Source organism: Thunnus maccoyii, chromosome 22 (genome assembly GCF_910596095.1).
Source record: "Thunnus maccoyii chromosome 22, fThuMac1.1, whole genome shotgun sequence".
Lineage (NCBI taxonomy): Eukaryota > Metazoa > Chordata > Actinopteri > Scombriformes > Scombridae > Thunnus > Thunnus maccoyii.
In genome coordinates, this window is record NC_056554.1 from 20,682,930 (window position 1) to 20,701,856 (window position 18,927).

Sequence of the window (18,927 nt, forward strand, 5' to 3'; positions counted from 1 at the left end):
TGAACCTCAGTTCAGACTTTCAGGTGTGAAACGGCTCTTCGTCGATCGGGACAAAACAAAACATCTTAGGTTGTATCAAGCCCAAGATGCAACCTAATATGTGTTGTTTGATTTGTCCTGTGATCAGAGAAACAGTGATCGACATTTATCACCATTTCCTGACTTTTTGTGATCCCTTAATATGAAGCAACATCTCCTGACGGCCTCTCGTCACAAGGTTGTACGTCTACAAGAGGCCCGAAGAAATAAAAGTACAGTAGTTCAGAGAGAAGTCTATAGTTTTGCGTATTAAAAAAATACCTACCGGTGCAATCATCTCATGACCCACTAGATTGATCTCATGACCCCTTGTAGGAGTACTGACCCTCAGGTTCATGGTTCATGAGCTTTGTTGCCCGGAGATCTACACGGACAAGGACCTCAAGAAATGGATCGTTTAAAACATGTTGGCAAAGTAAATTGTAAATCGGCCATCAAGGAAACGTTTTCTAATTTGTTGCCATTAGCATCTGCATTCACATGTGATAAAAGTGTGAACAGAACTTAAAGTGGAATAACTTAAAGTGGAGTACATGTTCTTGATAGTAGATAACAGTTGCAAACAGTATGGAAACCAACTGGAAACAGTAAGTGTTTAAAGATTAAGAAATATGTAGTTTAAGGGCTACAACATCCAAAACCACTATAATGGTTCTTTAAATGAAGTTAGAGTAAAGAAGGTGGATTGGGTGGAAGCGAGGGATAGAAAGAGGGAAGGAGGGCAACAGGAGGATGAGGAGAGAAAGTAAATGGGGGAAATTAGAGGGGTTACAAGAGGGGAAAAGTGAAGAGAGGAGTTGAAGGTAGTGGAGGGAACAGACGAAGGGGAGGAGGAAGGAAAAGGGTGAAATAAAGAGTGATAAAGAGGAGAAGAGAAAGTGGAAAAAGGAGGATTAAAATGTTTGAAATCGCTGTCGCGATGAGACGAAAGGACAAAAGAGGAGGCAGAGTTTACAGGAAAAGAGAGCGGAGAATGAATCAGCAAAAAAAAAAAGACCCGATAAGGATTGAAGAGAGGAGGAGGAAAAGAGAGGGAGGTCGCCTGGAGGTTAAAGGGGCAAAAACAGGAAGACGAGATTGAAAACAACACACAACACAGAGAGGGAGAGAGAGGTTACGGGGGGGGGGGGGGGGGGGGGGGATGAGACGAGACGACAACTACTTACCTTGTGAGGCAGCTGGATTCACAAGATCACATGAGGATCCATCTTGTCAGGCTTCAAGTTATGCGCTTGTGTCCGGACCAATCGGCGTCCTGTGAGGAGCTGAGTTTAGGTGTGACGACAGCCTGTGACAGACAGGTGGTTCATCCAATCACCTGCCAAGAATTATTATTATTATTAGTCCGCCCTTTTCCAAACCGTTTCCAAGGACGACTCCTCAGATGCTTCTGTGTAACAAACCATCTGGCGCGTCAGGTTAGGTAACTACAGGGGTGAGAGAGAGGAAAAAATGAAAGAGAGGGAAGGTTGATTGAAAAGAAAGGGGTGAAGAAGAAGAAGAAGAAGAAGAAGAAGAAGAAGGAGGAGGAGGAGGAGGAGGAGGAGGGGAGGAGGAGTGCGTTGTGTCTCGGGAAGGTGTTGAAAGGTCTGACCTCTTCACCTCTGAGGTCGGCTTAGCTCTGTCTTTCTGTCTCTCACACACACACACACACACACACACACACACACACACACACACACACATGCAGAGAAACTGTTTTATCCATTAAAGCGGTGTCGCAGCGGTTTGAGTGACAGGCCATTGGGCAAAGAAGTGGATTTACCATTAGAAAAGAAAGCCAGAATGTCCAGCACAGTTTGCTGTACTTGGTAAAGGAGGGGGGGCGGGAGGGGGTCGACTGGAAAATCACACACACACACACACACACACACACACACACACACACAGCCTGATTGTTAAATGTCGAAAATGACCTGTACCCACACAGGCACGCGCCTGTAACAGCTTCATTTATTTTTCTAGTAAACCTGGATGTGGAATCCCATTTGCAATCAAGACCTCCACTTTGTTCCCGTTTTTTTTTCTTCTTCTCCTCTTCTATCCATTCTCCTTCTTTTCTCTCTCTTTCTTTCTCCATCTCTCCTTCTCTTTTCCATGTTTAAAGCGCATGATTTTTCCAGCCTTAGCAGAGCAGCGACGGGGCCACGAACAATACTCCTTTTGTTACGACTCGCACAAATAGAGCACACGCTGAGAAATGTGGACAGAGTTGTGATCAATATAAACACGGGCCTGAAGCCCAAAACACTGACTAGAGCTGATGAGAGGAGAGCAGCAGCAGCAGCAACCGGTCCATCACACTGGTCAGACTGGGAGCTCTGAGCTGCACCAGTATAGGCCAGCTGGAAGTCACTGGGTTGTTCTGACACCAGAGATGTTATTAGACCATTTTACCTGTTGTGTTCTGCTTTTTTTGTGTCTTTTACTTCTTCTTCTCTCCTCATTTGTTTTCTTTTTTTGCTTCCATATATTCTCTCTTGTTTTGTTTCTTTAATATCAGGAATTTTCTCTTTTGTCTTGTTTTCTTTCGTTCGTTTGTTCGTTCACTAGTTCATAGTTCTGTTTCCTCAGTCTTGTTTTGTCTTTCTATTTTTTTGTTCTTGCTTTCTGTCATTCTTTTCTTTCTTTGTTGCTTCTTTCTGTCGCTCTCGCCGTCTTGTTTTGGCGTCCTTTCCTTTTTTCGCTCTCTCGTTCTCTTTCTTGTTTTGTCTTTCTATTTTTTGTTGCTCTCGCTTTCTGTCATTCTTTATTTACCTTTTCTGTTTATTTCTTTATGTCTTAATGTTTTTCTTCTTTTGGCGTCTTCGCTTTTATTTGTGTTTGTTTCTTTCTGTTTTTTCTCTTCGCCTGTTATTATGCTTTCGTCATTTTTTTTTTCTCATTCTGTCCTCGTGCTCATTTTTTATTTCTTTCCTTTGTTTATTTCTCATTGTTTTGTCTCTGTCATCAACTTGTCAGTTTGATTGACCTCATACAACTTAATGAGTCTTGTTTCTCTTATTTCCATTTATTTCTGTCTTTCCCTTTCTTGCTTTAATTCTCTTCAGGCTCCATGTTTTTCTTTTCTTTTACTTTGCACAATCTGTATTTCTCTCTCTCTCTTTTTTGCCTCCACTGTTTATGTGGTGTTGCAGAGGTCACCCACACACACACACACAATCTCAGCCCTGCGTTTCACCTCTGTGCTCTCTCTCAGGGACAGCGAACACTGTATAATGAAGAGTTCATGGCCATTCGCTGCCACTCGTCTGTTGAATACACATTGTTCAGCTGAGGGTCAAACTGGGAATTAAAGTTTTGTCACCTCACATCAAACTAAAAGTACTTCCAAAACATTATCCAGATCTTAACCAGCAGAGGTTCACGTTCTCTACCATCCATGTTATTGTTTTGTTTGCAACTTTTGTGATGTTTTCAATGGACATTGTTCAGCCAAGGGTAAGATTAAAGAATTAATGAACATAGTTGTGTGTTTCAATACAACATTCCCCTCTAGATCTTTATTTTTAACATACTGCACTTTGTGTCTTGTAACTTTTTTTTTTTTATTATTTGAATAGCTATTGTTTTAGTTGAGGATATCCATGTCAACTGGAGGCTCAGACAGAAGCAACATAAAGACATCAGAAGTTTTGTGATTAGCACAGATCAGTGGAAGCTAGTCGTCTTTTCCAGGTAGCATTGGTGGAAAATGGAAGTGGACCCTAGAAGCATCAAAAACCTCTGGATATACACAGAGAAAGGTATCTTGATAAAGTGGCTGCCACCGATTTTACACATAAAGGTCCGTTTACTCGTCCTGAGGGCTGCTAGTCACCAGAATTATGATATTGTGTGCATGATGGGACATTTAGGATCCAGTGTTGTGGACTAAAAGTCCGGATATCTCGTCTTCTGGTTCGATTTTGACCATCGTCCCCCAACTTTATTGAAGTGCAAGTCTAAATAGCTTTATTATCCTTTTTAACTGAATGTCCAGCAGTAGAAAAATACATCTAGTAACTGAGACCAAGCTTGCACCATTCTGATTATTATCACAGTATCTCATAGGGAATATCTTCTTCTTAATTGGTTGATGTTGCATGTCTATTGTGGTGGGTTATCCAGTTCACCACTATAACTTGAATCTGGTTAGACTTCCACTTGAAGTTTAGTTGAGATGTGTTTATTTGCCATTTCCGTTGTCTAGAAGTCTACAGTTACACTGCACACGTCTTGATACATCAACTAAATGACTGACCGCTTTACATTTCTGCTACATAAATGCACTTTTCACCCAGATTTGCCTTCTTAATGGCGACAAGAAATCACACTGATTAAAGCATTCGACATAAAACTGCTGGTAATGACTCAGCAGTACAGTAATGATGTAGCACAGTGCGACGTTAAGCTAGTTCTTATTGAATTAACTCGGTCAAGTAGCGGCATGCAGAATTAACTGTTACAGAAATATAGTAAATCTCTTACGCATAGCAAAGCTCCGAAACATACAGTGTAAGCAGCTTATGGGTTCAGTGAACTTATTCAACTTAAAGAAAGTCCAATATGAACTAATTGGGCTGCGGGGAGAGAGAGCGGAGGTAGAGCCAGTGAACCTTACAAGATGGAGAGAGACGTAGGGCTGCAGCTAATGATTAATCTGTTGATTGTTTTCTCGATTAATGGATTAGTTGTTTGGTCCATAAAATGTCAGAAAATGGTGAAAAATGTCAATCACAGTTTCCCAAAGCCAAAGCTGGCATCCTCATATGTCTTGTTTTGCCCACAACCCAAAGATATTCAGTTTATTGTCATAGAAGACTCAAAAAAACCAGAAAATATTCACATTTGAGGAGCTGGAACCATAGAAACGATGATCAAAAGTTGGCGAATAGTTGATAACTTACCGATTGGACGGCTGTAGTCGGACGGCAAGACGGCTACTGGAAGTAATGACCTTTTATAACAATGTCAGATGTCAAACATATGGCAGAAAGATCCAAATTTGGACTTGTTATTGGGAACATCATCAAGTAGCGACAGGTGCCAGATGCCAGAAATGATCAGATCAGATTAATTTATTTGATGAAGCTCAAGAAAAGTGAGAAAAATGACTCGTGGTTGGACGAAATGGCGGTAAAACACAGTCTAGGGGTACTCTATAGCTACTAAAACACTGGTGTGTTTGTTAAACTCTATTTTTATTCCAATATCTTTGCTCCTATCATAGCGATAGCAGGCGCATATGTACATATATAGAGTAATGTCATTAACAGACCTCAGTGGGCAGCAGTGTAGATATATATATGTGTGTGTGTTGGTCAGAAGGTAAAGGGGGGCCAGTTATCTACCCAGTCCTGGGCTCTTATCTCTGAGCTCACTGAGGACTGTGGGTCCTGGTTTAGGCCCTAGATAGGCACACAACACAGCAAAGAGAGAGAGAGAGAGAGAGAGAAAGATAAGAGAGAGAGAGCTTCTGTGTAATGGAAAGAGATACGAGGTGGTCAAGTTTAGAGAGCCGACGTTGTGTTTTTAGTTTGATGTCTGACCAGTGACGCCAACTAAAACTGAACAGCAACCAGTTTAAGTCATCAGAGACACACACACACACACACACACTCTCTCTATCTTCCTCTTACACACTCTCTCACTCTCATGACCTTATCTCAACTTTCCCATCGTTCAGTGGTGGTTCTAACCTTTTGGTTTTATACCTCATTAAAAAAAAAAAACCCTCCTCCTCCTGAAGTCAGTAACAGCCTCAAACATCCTTTAAGCGTTTGGCTGCCTACCTCTCTATTGTCAGCGGTAAAATGCAGCCTCACAGTTTGGACCGCATCTTAACTTTTCCAGTTTAGTAAAAAGGAGCGCGGCGAGGTTAATCCTGACAGCTGAAAAGGTATTACACGGAAATGTGGGATTGAATATTCAACAATACAACAATATCCTGAGATGAAGTTAAACCAAACTGGTTTTGGCTTGTCATTTAGTTATTTACCAGTCCTTAAGTTCGTTAAAAGTCTTACAAGGTCATAAAATATCTTTAGTAGTGATGTGAAATCCCAACTTTTGAACATTAAATATGTTATTGATGCCATAAGTAGATGAAACTGAGGAAAACTGGCTTTCTTTATATGGATACACATTTAACTAGTATAGTGTAAATGATTGATCAGTTTGTCAATAAAACTAGTGTATCCTTAATTTGATGACATCACGTACATCTGTTATTGCAGTAGGTGTTTCTTTTATTGCAGATTGCAAGTCGTTGTCTTGATATTCAATCAAAATCAATACAAAAAATGGAAATTAATGGAGAATATTGTACCTAACGAACGCATCTTATGTATATTTTTTCTTTTACGACCCATTTGTAGTTTCAGAATATTCTCTAGTGATGTTCAGCTTTGTTTCGTCACTTAAAACTGGTTTTATCTATAATTCCAGGTGCCGCTATGACGGTGTTCATGACTTTGGCGTTCTCAAACTCCCAGATTCATCCCATCCACTCACACACACACACACACACACACTGGTCTTAACCTCTAATTTGTGTTCTAGGGTTTGCGTGATGTGTTTGAGAACTACTACAGAAAGCAGAGGAGGAAACAAGCTCGCCTCGTACTGCAGCCTCACTCTAACATGGTATGACCCCTGCACCTTCACTGTGTGTGTGCGCTCGTGACATCTACACACTCCTAACTACACTTTACCTGTCCCTTTGCACACACACACACTTCCTCACACACACATCCCCTAATCTATAACTCACAGGTATGAATACTGAACAAATTGAAGATTTTATGCTTTAAATTAGTGTATTAAATGTAAGAAGCCATTTTTTTTCCTGATGTAAATTGAAAGTTAAGAACTTTTTGGTGCTGATTTGTTTTTATCTTTCTATATTTTTCCTTTTTTTTTTTTTTTTTTGCTGTTGTGCTTTTTTTATCCCTCTCTCTGTTTTTCTCCTTCCCTCCATCTTTGTTTCGTTCTTCCTTTTTTAAACATTTCTAGCATGAAACTCTGGAGGGATACCGGCGGTACTTCAATCAGATTGTCGGGTAAGTCGATCCGTATTTCACCTCTTCATCTGTTTTTTTTTTGTTCCAACTGAATCAAAAGTAGATTAAGTTGATTTTTGCTCATCTGAAGATGCAAAAAGACAAAATGAAAACATCTCTATAGAATAAATATTTTAAAAAATGGAGTATTGATATGTATCAAGGATGTTTTGGAAGCCCATTTCTGTCCGTCCTATCCTTCCATTCTTCCATCCATCCATCTATCCATCCGCCCATTGTAAGCTCTCTGTGTAACTTGGCAGAAGACCGACCCGAAAGACGGTGAGAAAGAGAGACTCTGAGCGAAAGCAAACATTTCAACTTTTAGCGACACCTCATTTCATTTCATTTGAGTGACTTCTGACCGTCTGACATCTTTTTCATCTTTCTTTTTTTTTCCACCCCCTTTTTCATCTCTCTCTCTCTCTGTTTCTGCCCACACTCTCTTCCTTTTTTACTTTTCCTCTCATCCATCACTCCATCCAATTCTCTACGTTTCATTCACACACACACACACACACACACACAGAGAGCGGTGACGATTGATAGAGTGTGTGTGATGGCGGTTGGCTTATTGCTGTTATTCCTTCTGTCTGTCTTGACTGGAGCAGACGCTTCTATAAACATCACCGAGGCTGGACACTAACACACACACACACACACACACACACTAACACACACACACACACACACTCTCAGGTCTGTTATTCCCATTTGAAGTGTTGGAAAGTGCCATCCCATGTCTCTTATCCATTGCTGTTGTTCTTCCATCCATCCATCCATCCATCCATCCATCCAACTCAACTATGCTGACTGCACACTCTCAATAACAACTGTAAAGCCGTTTTTTTCATTCATTAAACCTTTATTTACACACAGCAATCACATGAGAAAGTTGTCATCAAAGGAAAAGGTAAAAATGATAAAAACAGACACAAATGTTTCTGTTAATATCAACAAATAATTTCTGTTTTAAATGGAAATTAAAGGTTCATTTGACTTGAGTGGAATTTGATAGTTTTGGCCATCATTCAGATCAGTAATAACAACATTGTTATTGTACCTAACATCTGGGGGGGAAAAAAAAAAAAAAAGCGAGATGAGGCAGGAAACACGAGCAGTCAGATGATTATACAGGTTTTTAAACAAATTTCCGGAGTTTAAACTAAACTTATTTGGAAGCGAAAACGGTGAAAATATTTTCAAAAATGTCTGTTATAAACATCCAAAAACAGTTTAATGACTATGACTTCTCGTTTCAGCTTTGACCCATTGTACTCGCCACAGTTGTACCATTTTTTTTTTTCCCCCTGTGTAACGAGGGATTATTAAGGGGTTGTGCTCACTTTTAGATTTTAACCTTGAAATAAAGTAGTCTAGACAAACTGGATCTAAATCAGGTCTGATTCATCAGCCCGCTTACGTCGGACTCCTGTTGAAACGACGCTGCTGCTGTGTGACCCCCAGATCTCAACGATTTACTTTTTTTTAGTGAGTACATTCTTATCATAACTGATAGAAATGTTGGACACACACAAAAAAAAAAAATCTTAACACAAAACAGGAAGAAAGCAATCCAGAGGAGAAAAAAAAAAAAATTGGAAATACATGTAAGTTTTCCAAAGTATTCACTTCAAGTAATGACAGAGAAAACTAACCATGCACAGTCCATCCACAAAGTCGACCACAGCGCGGCTCATTGTGGTCTGGCGAGGCTCAGCGGGCATCGCTTTGAGTGAGACATGTTGTCAGTGGACATAAACCAAAATCACTTTGCGGGCGATTTGATCCATTTCACACATGCGTCATTTGAAAGAAGCCGTGCAAAAATATATGATTGACGAGCGCGGTCCACGGCTTGAGACTTCAGCATCTTTTTTTTTTTTTTTTTTTTTTACGCCTTATTGAACGCGCCACTTGCTGGGCTGTCGTCGATACTTGTAAAATGATTTTCAAAACCCGTGAGAAAGGGAGGGGAGGGGGGGGAGAAAACAATGGTGTGGCTTTTCTAGGAAAAAAGTTGTCACTAAAATTATCCAAACACACATTTACAAAAATATGGAAGGTGGCGGATAACTAGTCCTGGTGTATCATGTTCAGTTTTTTTTTTTTGTCTTTGCTTTCCAGATTCTTTGTTGTGGAGGATCACATCCTTCACACCACACAGGGTTTGGTCAACAGAGCGTACGTAGAGGAGCTTTGGGAGTTGGCGCTGTCCAAAATCATCGCCGCTCTGAGGACGCACTCTGTAAGGACACACACACACTCGAGAACACAAAACACATGTGTACGCAAATTTTTACTGACAACTAGCAGCTGAACTCTATGACACACACACATATACACACACATATACTAGACACACGCTCTGACACAATCCTCTGTATCCTCAGTCGTACTGTGACGACCCTGACCTGGTGCTGGATCTGAAGAACCTCATTGTCCTTTTTGCTGATACACTGCAGGTATGTGTGTGTGTGTGTGTGTGTGTGTGTGATTAATTGTTCCATGCGAAGGAAGGAAAGGCTCGCCATTCCTGCAGCTCTCGTTAACATCACGCCGTTTCAAACATATTTTTTTTTTTGATGAATCTATTTTTCTTTCTATTTTGGTGTTTTTGTACTTTTCGTTCAGTTATCTTGGCACATGCCAGGTAAGCTATTTGACCCCGGAGACCCATGAAACTTGTTCAAAGCATGTTTTGTTAGTTTCAGAAATGGACGGCTGCCAATCTCCCAAACAGACTTTTCTTTCTTTTTTCTTTTTTTTTTTATATCATGTGATGTCAGTTCGCTCTCTCTCGTATATTTATTCTCCACTTTGAACGTATGAACTAACACACGGACGGATGGATTGAGTGCGGGTGGATGAGAAGAAGACGGGAGGGGATGGAAGGGAGATGCAGGGGGGAGGGGGGGTGGGGGGGGATGTGGGTGAAAAAAGGCGGATGGGAGAAACATTTCAGAGATGAGTGAGGGGAGCGGGAAGTGATATATGGACGGTACAATGCCCAAAAAAATCATTCTTGTGAAATGATGAGGTGCCACTGAACAGCTGAATTTCTTCTCTTCTCTGTTTGGACAACACACATGTAAGCTAAAGCAAAAAAATGTGTATTTGTAACAAAGAAAAATCATATTGTGGCACAAAGTACCTCCTAAAAACACAACCACCAACACAAGAGAACATCTCCAAATGTGTCTTTACTGTAAGGTTATTGCTTTTTAAGATGTTCTGAAATCTGTTGTGTATCCATATTGCCCTCCTCCTAAACCCACATTTGATTAATTTCTCTTTTTTTTGTTTTATATTTCAGACTAATACATGTAGCTTTGAAAACATACACAATTCACTAATACAGATATGTCTATAATCTATAGTCTATAATAATAATAAGAAGAAATGGACCTAAAAGTAGAGCTGGATGGATTAAATGCATTTTCCAACCTACATAATTTGAAGTTTTAGAGATTTATTAGCTTCCTATAAGCTAGCCTGTTGCCCTGTATGCTAACTATACTGAGTTATAATGAAATGTATCTTAAAAGTCAGGTATTTTGCAATGGCTCTTGGGTAAAACATCTTTTGTACTCGTCTTCAGTCCGACCTGCACTTGTTCGACCACGTTCCCGTACGTTCACACTGATCTGCTGGCTCTGGTTTCCTCTCCTGCAGGGTTATGGTTTCCCGGTGTCACAGCTGTTCGATATGCTGCTGGAGATGAGGGAGCAGTACGGAGAAATCCTGCTTAAGAAATGGAACATCACCTTCAGGTAACCGATCAGTGAAACGGCTCAAATCTGTTTCCACGGAGGAAGAGGCTGAAAATATGATGATATGACAACATCCAAGTTTTTGTTTTTCAGTAGCTAAAGAACATGTTTCTGAGTGCTGCACTGACCTTCCCCTTTCTAGTCATAAGGTCATAAGGTCTAGTTTGTTGTACCATAACACACACACACACACACACACACACACACACACACACCAGTGTTGGTTTGTGGGAAACGTCCTCGTCCTGGTTTTGAAGTTTTACGACCAACCAGAGAGAGGAAGTGTTTTAAAACAACGTCCGGAACATTCCCTACCCTTCAAAATGGGTAGTACCCTTACAAGATTATGTATGTGTGTGTGTGTGTGTGTTGATGTGTGTTGGTGTGTGTGTGTGTGTGTTTTGGGCTTACATGCCATTGTTTCACCATAGCTTTTGTCCAATGACACCAGTGGGACTTGCAGCGAGAACGCACAAACAAACACACACTCCCTCTCTCTCCTTCCTCCCTCTCTCTCTGTCTCCCTCTCCCTCTCTCTCTCACACACACACACACACACTCACACTCACACAAACACACACACACACACACACAGGGGAAGCCACAGGAATGTTGTGTTGTATTGTTGGAGAGAGAGCGCTCTCCGGTTCACGGCCTCTCCATGGAACGTTGGAACGTCCGAACTCTGGAGCGCCAACAAGAAGGGGAGGTGGTGAAAGAGGGGAGGGTGGTAAGAAAACCTCAAGCATTAGAATGACCCCCAATGGGATGATTGTGTATATGTGTGTGTGTGTGTGTGTGTGTGTTTGAGTGAGAGAGAGAAAGAAAGAAAAGGGGTCTGATGGCATCTCACTCACTCCTGTCGGTTTCTTTTTTTTTCTTTCTCCTCTCCAGGCAGGTGTTGGACCAGGACAACTACAGTCCGATCCCAGTCTCAACAGAGCAGGAGTACAAACACTACACTTCCCAGTTTCCCCTGCAAGACCCTGAACTGGACAAGGTAGAGAGTGACACGATAAAAGTGAAAGAGCTGCATCAGTATACGTAGCAACCAGCCATTTCAGTTTAAAATCCAGCCACACAAACATTTCTTTCATATAGAATCTCACAAGAAATGAAGCCTGTCGCTTGCGCACAAATTGTTTAATAAAGTTTGAATAAAATCTTACTTAAATCCCTTTTTTTCCTCTAGCTTCCTTTCCCCAAGAAGCTTCCCTTCTCTGAGTTTGTGCCAAAAGTCTACTGCCAGCTCAAAGAGTTCATCTACGCTTGTCTGAAATACTCTGAAGACCTGCATCTCAGGTACACTCCTCACTGTCTTGTGTTTTATCTCCTTCGTCGACCCAATTTGGAAGCCTGAATTCTCCCTGCAGCGTGCTAACTGTTGATCCACCACACCTGGAGTTTATAGCTGCTGCTTTCCACCTGCTGGCCTACAGCTTGATCCCTCACTGGCTTCCCACCGACAAGCACTCACTGTGTCTTTTTCAAAAATTTTAATGGATGAAAACCATCATCCATGCAGCCTAATTCTAAATTTTGTTATTTGTGGCGCTAAGATGACAAGCTAACAGCTGACTCCTCAGATTTGTTCTTGTGGTCACATTAGATGAGGCAGGTACGTTCCACAAAGTCAGCAGACCCGGACAATATATAGTCTTTATCCGAGATCTGTAGAACGTATTGTTTTTGTATACACAGTGTGTAAAAATGTACAGTTATTATAACGTGCACAGAGATGTTATTTTCAGTCAGACGTAGATGATAACTGGCTACATTAGCCGGCCGGAGTCACAGCAGTCCCATAAACTATGACACGAGTAGTTACACTCTGCAAATGGCGCAGTTTATGGGGAGTGTCGCGGCTCCAGATGGTTACCTGGCTCCGTCTGTCATGCAGAAAATCGATCGCATCCGTGAGACAAATAGACTGAAAGAAGATCTGAGCTCTTAGGTTTGTGTGTTATCATCTCTTGATTAGGAGAATGGGGGAAGCTTTGGATTTGACTGAACGAGTCGGTCTGTTGCTGCCATGGAAACAGGTGTCAAGTTAGTTGAAGCAGCCATAGATGTGTGTGATAACAGATCGTAGTCATAGTTTGCCCATGTAGTTCTTTAAGATATGTGTCATTAAAGTTTTATTGTGTTTTACAGGGTAAAAAAATGATTCAAATCATGAATTGTCCCAATGCTTGAAAAAATATCTAGATTTAAGTCATTTGGCCAGTTCGACTTTATCCAAAATTGCAAATGGTTTGGTGTTATGATCAGCTGTAACATTGTCAGAGAGAACAATACTCTATTTTACCAACAGGATAAATAGGAAACCCTTGCGGATCACCAAGCAAAGTCATTAAACCAAAAATGGCGTTCTGTGCTTGTAGACTCAGTATTTTGGATTAAAACCTACTATTATCGAATTTTTGTGTGTCCCCCCCCTCTCTCCCCGCCCGCCACACACATTTTAATGATAGTTTGAATTGTGAATAAAGTGACAGCCGTAGTGCCAGTTGTGTTTGTTGGACCTCAAACCAAGCTGGACGTACGGCTGCCAGGATTTAAGCACTGAGCCGCTGCAGTGGACGAGCGTTTTCGTCCCCAGTGTCCCATAACGCTTAATCTTGCTTAACACCCCCGCCCCCGCCCCCGCCCCTCCAAAAAAGAATTTCTACATCACTTTCTCCCATCGTCTTCTCTCTTACACACACACACACACACACATTTACACACATGCATTTAAAAACAGCAGACTTTCCCTGCACGATTGGTTCTTTCCATTCTGACCAGGAATCTTTGTCTCATTAGATTTGGCCCGCTCGAGGACACACACACACAAACACACACACACACACACACACACACACACACACACACACACACACACACACACACACACCACAACTCGGCAATCAAGTCCAGCTTCTGTTCCATGTTTTGTAGAGGTTAAACAGTAACCTTCTGAGTGTGTGTGTGTGTGTCTGTGTGTGTTGGTTACGGTTGATGGAAGAATTAACTAAAACAATGCAGCTACTTTTCTACCGAGGAGACGAGCAATCAGGAAACAACCTCCACTGTCTAGAAGGATTCCACAAGGCTGAGACTTGGCCAGACGCACACACACACACACACACACACACACAAACATGTATGCAAACACACACACATATACTCACACTGAACAACATATATGAAGAGATGGGCACATACACACGCACGTAGGAAACTTGCGTAAGTAAAATGCAATGACTAAAAACATAGAAATACACACTTTCACACACGTTTTACAGAAAAAAAGACACAATTCTTGATATGTGTTATCAGAGTCAAGCTCGGATTTGATTGGTGGTTTCAAGCATTTTCATCTATTCATGCTCGTATCCCCCGCGGTTGTGCATTTTGTTCTTCATTGAGTGTATTCATATTTTTATCCACTATCCGTGTAGCATCCTCGCTTATGCTCATGTGTCTGTGGTTGTGTGTTTGCGCATTTTGTGTAGTTGCACTCTCGTAGAGTTGCGTCTGTACTTGTGTGTGTGTGTTAGTGTGTCGGGTTCTCCGTGGGGGCTGGGAACCAGGGTGGTACCGCTGATCCATGACCGGCGGAAGAAAGAGAGACGGAGGCAAGAGGAGGAGGAGGAGGAGGAGGAGTGATTGGAAGGGAATTGGCATAACGGGAAAAGAAAGACACCAGCTATCAGTTTTTTGTGTATTCATCTCAGTGTGTATTCAGTACAGACACTTGGCGTGGTGGGATGTAAAGCGCTGACCCAAGCGGCGCTTTTTCTACCACTAAATGTGTGCGATCCCCTTCTTTACACATTTCTTATTGTGGTGTTGTTGATTTTTCATCAACAGAACACACACAGCATTTTATTTGCACATAAAAGAACATTTATCTATGAATTTCTCTATAAAAAGACGTGATTCAAAGACATAAATACGATCTGTAAACAGCGCAGTAATTCAGATAAAACTAATCACTGATATGCATGCAATTATACACCAGAAAAAAGCTAAAACTTCTACTATTTCTTGAGCTTTTCCTCAGAAACTTTGACTGATTCTTTGGCCGTAGAGCAAGTCAGACTATGTGTTTTTAAAATATGTCTGTTTTCAACTCTGAAATCATCTGTCTGAACTCGCCAAACTGTCCAGACAGATGTTTTTTTCAAGTAACCGTTTTCTTTCTAGTCCCTCGCTGACCAGACAGCACTAATCGCTCTTCTCAGTCAGAGTAATGACTCCCGCTGTTTGACCTGGCTTGATTTCTCCGGTCGTGCACCACCCTGCTATCTGGTTACCACGACGGCACGCCTTCCTGCCAGCTTCAAATGCACACACACATACACAGACTTGACGCATAAGTCCGGAAGCAGACAGGAACGATGGAGCAGGATTGTGGTCATTGATCCCCCATGACCTCTGACCTTAACCTCTGTTCATATGTCGGATTTTAGTGGAAAGAGACTATGCTTGAATGTTTGTATGTTTCTGTACTGGTCTACCACCAAGTGCGAGTCTCGATTTAATTTTGTAATAATACAAAAATGATTTGCAGTATTTTAACATCGAAATCAGATAATATTATCAATTCAGCTGCCAGGTTTTTTGCTATTGTGAGTCAGTGGATTACTATGAAATTTAAGAGCATGTTGCGTACAAGTCGGCAGTCATTATAACATTATTATGCAATCATTGTTAAGTGTGTGTATGAGAGAGAGAAAGCGCTGCGGTATTTGCGACTGCATATCTGTGTGTGCAGTACTTGCCCGTCTTGCAGAGACACAGATTATGATTTCACAATCCCTCGTAGTAAAAATAAAAGCACTTAAAAGTGAGTGATGGTGTAGCCTTCGAGTTTAATCACAGATCTGGTCGTGGGTCTTAAATTTATGGGTTTGGGCAGGTTTGACATGGGAGATAATTGCGGGTAACGGGTCGGTTTTGGTACTGAGCTTTGCGGGTTCAGGTTTGCAAAACTGGACCCGTGCAGGACTCAGGCTCCAAGTCTGAAAAGTGAAGCCAATGCTGAAGAGCCTTAAACCTGCATTCTTCCTAATGACCAGCAGGGGGCGACTCCACTGGTTGCAAAAAGAAGTCTTTAATACAGTATGATGCTCGTTTTGTAAATTGCGGTGCTATTTAAAGTAAAATAGATGATAAAGCAGCGAATGCTTTAGAGTGTGGCTACCTTGTGATTGACAAGTTGCTACCATGGTGACAATGTTGATTACGTAACCTAACCGTGGCGTAATCCCAGATTAACATAGTGCAGGTGTAACCGTCTCTGTTCTACAGTGTGTTTTCAGTTCATGGTTGTTTTTCCTGTAAGTACATTTTGTTTTAATGGTTTTAGGCCTGTTTTTCACTTTTTCATTAGCATTAGCATTATCACAGTTAACCAAAGGCTGTAAATGCACAGTGCTAACCAAGCTAGCAGCTAGCGCTACAGTCAGCTCCACTCTCTCGTCCAAATATGGTCACTTCAAGCCCCTAAAATCCAAGATAGCAACGGTCAAATCGCTAAACTAGAGGCTTCAAAACTGCAGTCTACAAACCAGTGGGTGACGACACGGTGAAAAACGGCCTTTTTTTTTTTTTTTTTTTTTAATTTTACAGTCTATGGTTTGAATAACCAGGACATCATGTCACCGTCTCCCCAGTTAGTCATATCCTTCCTCCCATGTCTGCAACCCATGCTCACAATGACATTCACTCCAAAAACTCTAATGAGGAAAGGGAAACTTTCCATTATAAATGATCTTACTTTATCTCTATGTTGTTTTCATAATCAAGAATCAACTTTTAGAGAAGTTTAGAAGTTTTTGTTTCAAATAGTCACAGACTTTATACGCATGGCTTCACATGTGCAAAGAGATTTCTCTGTTTTAATGTGGAGATTTACTTATTTACATACAATATGTGCAACCAATATCAGTTATAAAGAGACATTTATTGGCAATATTCCTCATCACACACTCTTTGTTGACTGAGAAGTCGTCCTTCAGTAGCTCTAGTTATGAAATTCACCCTCTTCCTGCGTAGCTTCAGTGTCTTGTAGTATTTAAAAGTTACATAAAACACTCAAAATTAAGGATTTTTTTTTTTTTTTTAATTTTAAGGATATATTGAAAGCAGGTGCTTCTACTTTTGAGTCATCCCTAAGAAAATGTAGCATTCATATTCACTTACAATCATATAAACATGATTGGCTGACTCAGATGCCTGTTATTTTGGCTGCCATGGCTCAGAGAGCAAAGATATCAGTTAAGATCTGACAAATGATGAGTGTTGGTTTGGCAGGAGCTGCGGTGATGAAGCAGTGGATGAGGTTCTGTTGGCACGAAGAATTGATCTGTGGGAAAGAAATCAATCTGTAGCCTAGAGGTAGAACAACTTCGGTCTTAGTCAGACATTTACTGGTTTAAATCCGGGACCAATTGGTGGGGAGGGGAGGGGGAAATCTGGAAATACATTTCTCTGGAGCTGCCACAGAAATACCCACGAGCCAGAAACTCTGTCCACTGGTAGAAAAACTGTGAGTGTGAATGTGTCGAACTGCAAATATGAAGCAGGGTGTTGCTGAGAAAAAGCATGCCTCCTCCGCCAGCCTGTTTCTAGGTAAAGACTGGAAAGAAAACAAAGACAACTGCGGATTAAAGTGAAAACATTTTTTTTCGACTACCACCATGTCCACGCAAGCGAAGACAATCGAGCAATTCAAAATCAAATTGCATATGTCAATCTCAGTCATGTGTGGGCTGTTTGATCGCAAACACATCCACATTTCTCCAGTAGAGATCCAGCCACTGTGGACCTCGTGCCAAAGTGCTTTTAAAGCTGGTTTGATGCAGACTGGTTCCCGGTTCCCACGGATCACAGGTGCCACATTTTGTTTTGCAAATGGCTCGGTGTTAAACCAATTACTAGAATAAAAACACATGAGCACATCCTTATGTTTGATGGAGGCTTTTTAGACTGGGATAATGACTCGTCTAGTCGTCGTTAGGATTGCTGTTACATCACAGAAGGGATGTCGAAAGGTATCCTTCGTTTAGTAAGTGTAGTGAGTTAGTCAGGTCCTATTATCTGTCTGGCATTGCTAGCTTGTCAGGTACTTTGTCAACCATATAATTAAGCATTTATGACGGCTAAATGTTGTACAAAAGTTTGCTCAAATTGTTGTTAGAGGATTTAGCCTATTAGCTACTACATTAGCTGTGTTTATACCATCTACTTCCATGCAGCCGTGACCTAAACACTATATTTCTCTTCCAAATAGATGTAATAGTTTGCAGTCAGTCCTAACACATGAATTTGAGTTAAATGTGTGTTTTTTCTAGTGAGTTTTGATAGTTAGCTTGTTTCCTGCTAGCGTGATTTCTAGAAAAATCCAAAAATCACAGTTTGTTTTTGGCAGATTTAACCTTTAACTACTTATAAAGACTGTTATTTGATACCGAATCTCAGCTAAGCGTCCACTAGGCCACCAACAATCAAGCAACATAACTATATAAACTCACTGTTTTCAATCCAGAGTAAAATCTGCCACAGTTTTGCTTCTAGTAATTCCAATGCAACACTTCCTGTCCCTACCATACTGGTTTACCAAAGCTTCCTACTGGTTTACCATAGTAAGACTTTGTAACTCTACTGTAAAATGCATATACATAAACAAATATGAACATTTTTCTGTTCTTTTTTGTCAGTGAATCGGTGTAAAATAGTTAAATTTCTGTTCTATTTTGAACTGTAACACTAGTCTACCATGTTGTAAACATTATACACATACATTGACCTATTTAACAGGTATAATATAGTAGTTCTCAGCTTTTCTTTCAGGAATTCTTACAAAAAATCAATAAGCACGTCAGTTTTTTATGAAGTTGCCAAAATTAGTGATTACAACTGTAACTCTACTGTAAAATGCAGATACATAAACAAATGTGAACCTTTTTCTGTTCTTTTTTGTCAGTGAATCAATGTAAAATAGTTAAATTTTCAGTGCCTTTCTGTTGTATTTTGAACTGTAACACTAGTCTACCATGTTGTTCACATTATACACATTTATT

The 18,927-nt window shown here is 40.8% G+C and overlaps 1 protein-coding gene across 4 annotated transcripts in view; it reads left to right on the top strand.

The window, feature by feature from the left end:
* The window catches only part of exoc6b (exocyst complex component 6B), a 113,663-nt gene that overhangs the window by 34,465 nt on the left and 60,271 nt on the right, over nucleotides 1-18,927 (top strand). For all 4 annotated transcript variants that reach the window (XR_006093410.1, XR_006093409.1, XM_042400684.1 and 1 more), the window contains exons 9-15: nucleotides 6,583-6,666; nucleotides 7,036-7,082; nucleotides 9,210-9,330; nucleotides 9,476-9,547; nucleotides 10,758-10,855; nucleotides 11,750-11,855; nucleotides 12,048-12,157. Coding sequence is in view for 2 of the 4 variants with exons in the window: in XM_042400684.1 (XP_042256618.1) it covers nucleotides 6,583-6,666; nucleotides 7,036-7,082; nucleotides 9,210-9,330; nucleotides 9,476-9,547; nucleotides 10,758-10,855; nucleotides 11,750-11,855; nucleotides 12,048-12,157 (638 nt within the window). In the remaining 2 variants the exon portion in view is untranslated. The remainder of the gene's footprint in view (nucleotides 1-6,582; nucleotides 6,667-7,035; nucleotides 7,083-9,209; nucleotides 9,331-9,475; nucleotides 9,548-10,757; nucleotides 10,856-11,749; nucleotides 11,856-12,047; nucleotides 12,158-18,927) is intronic.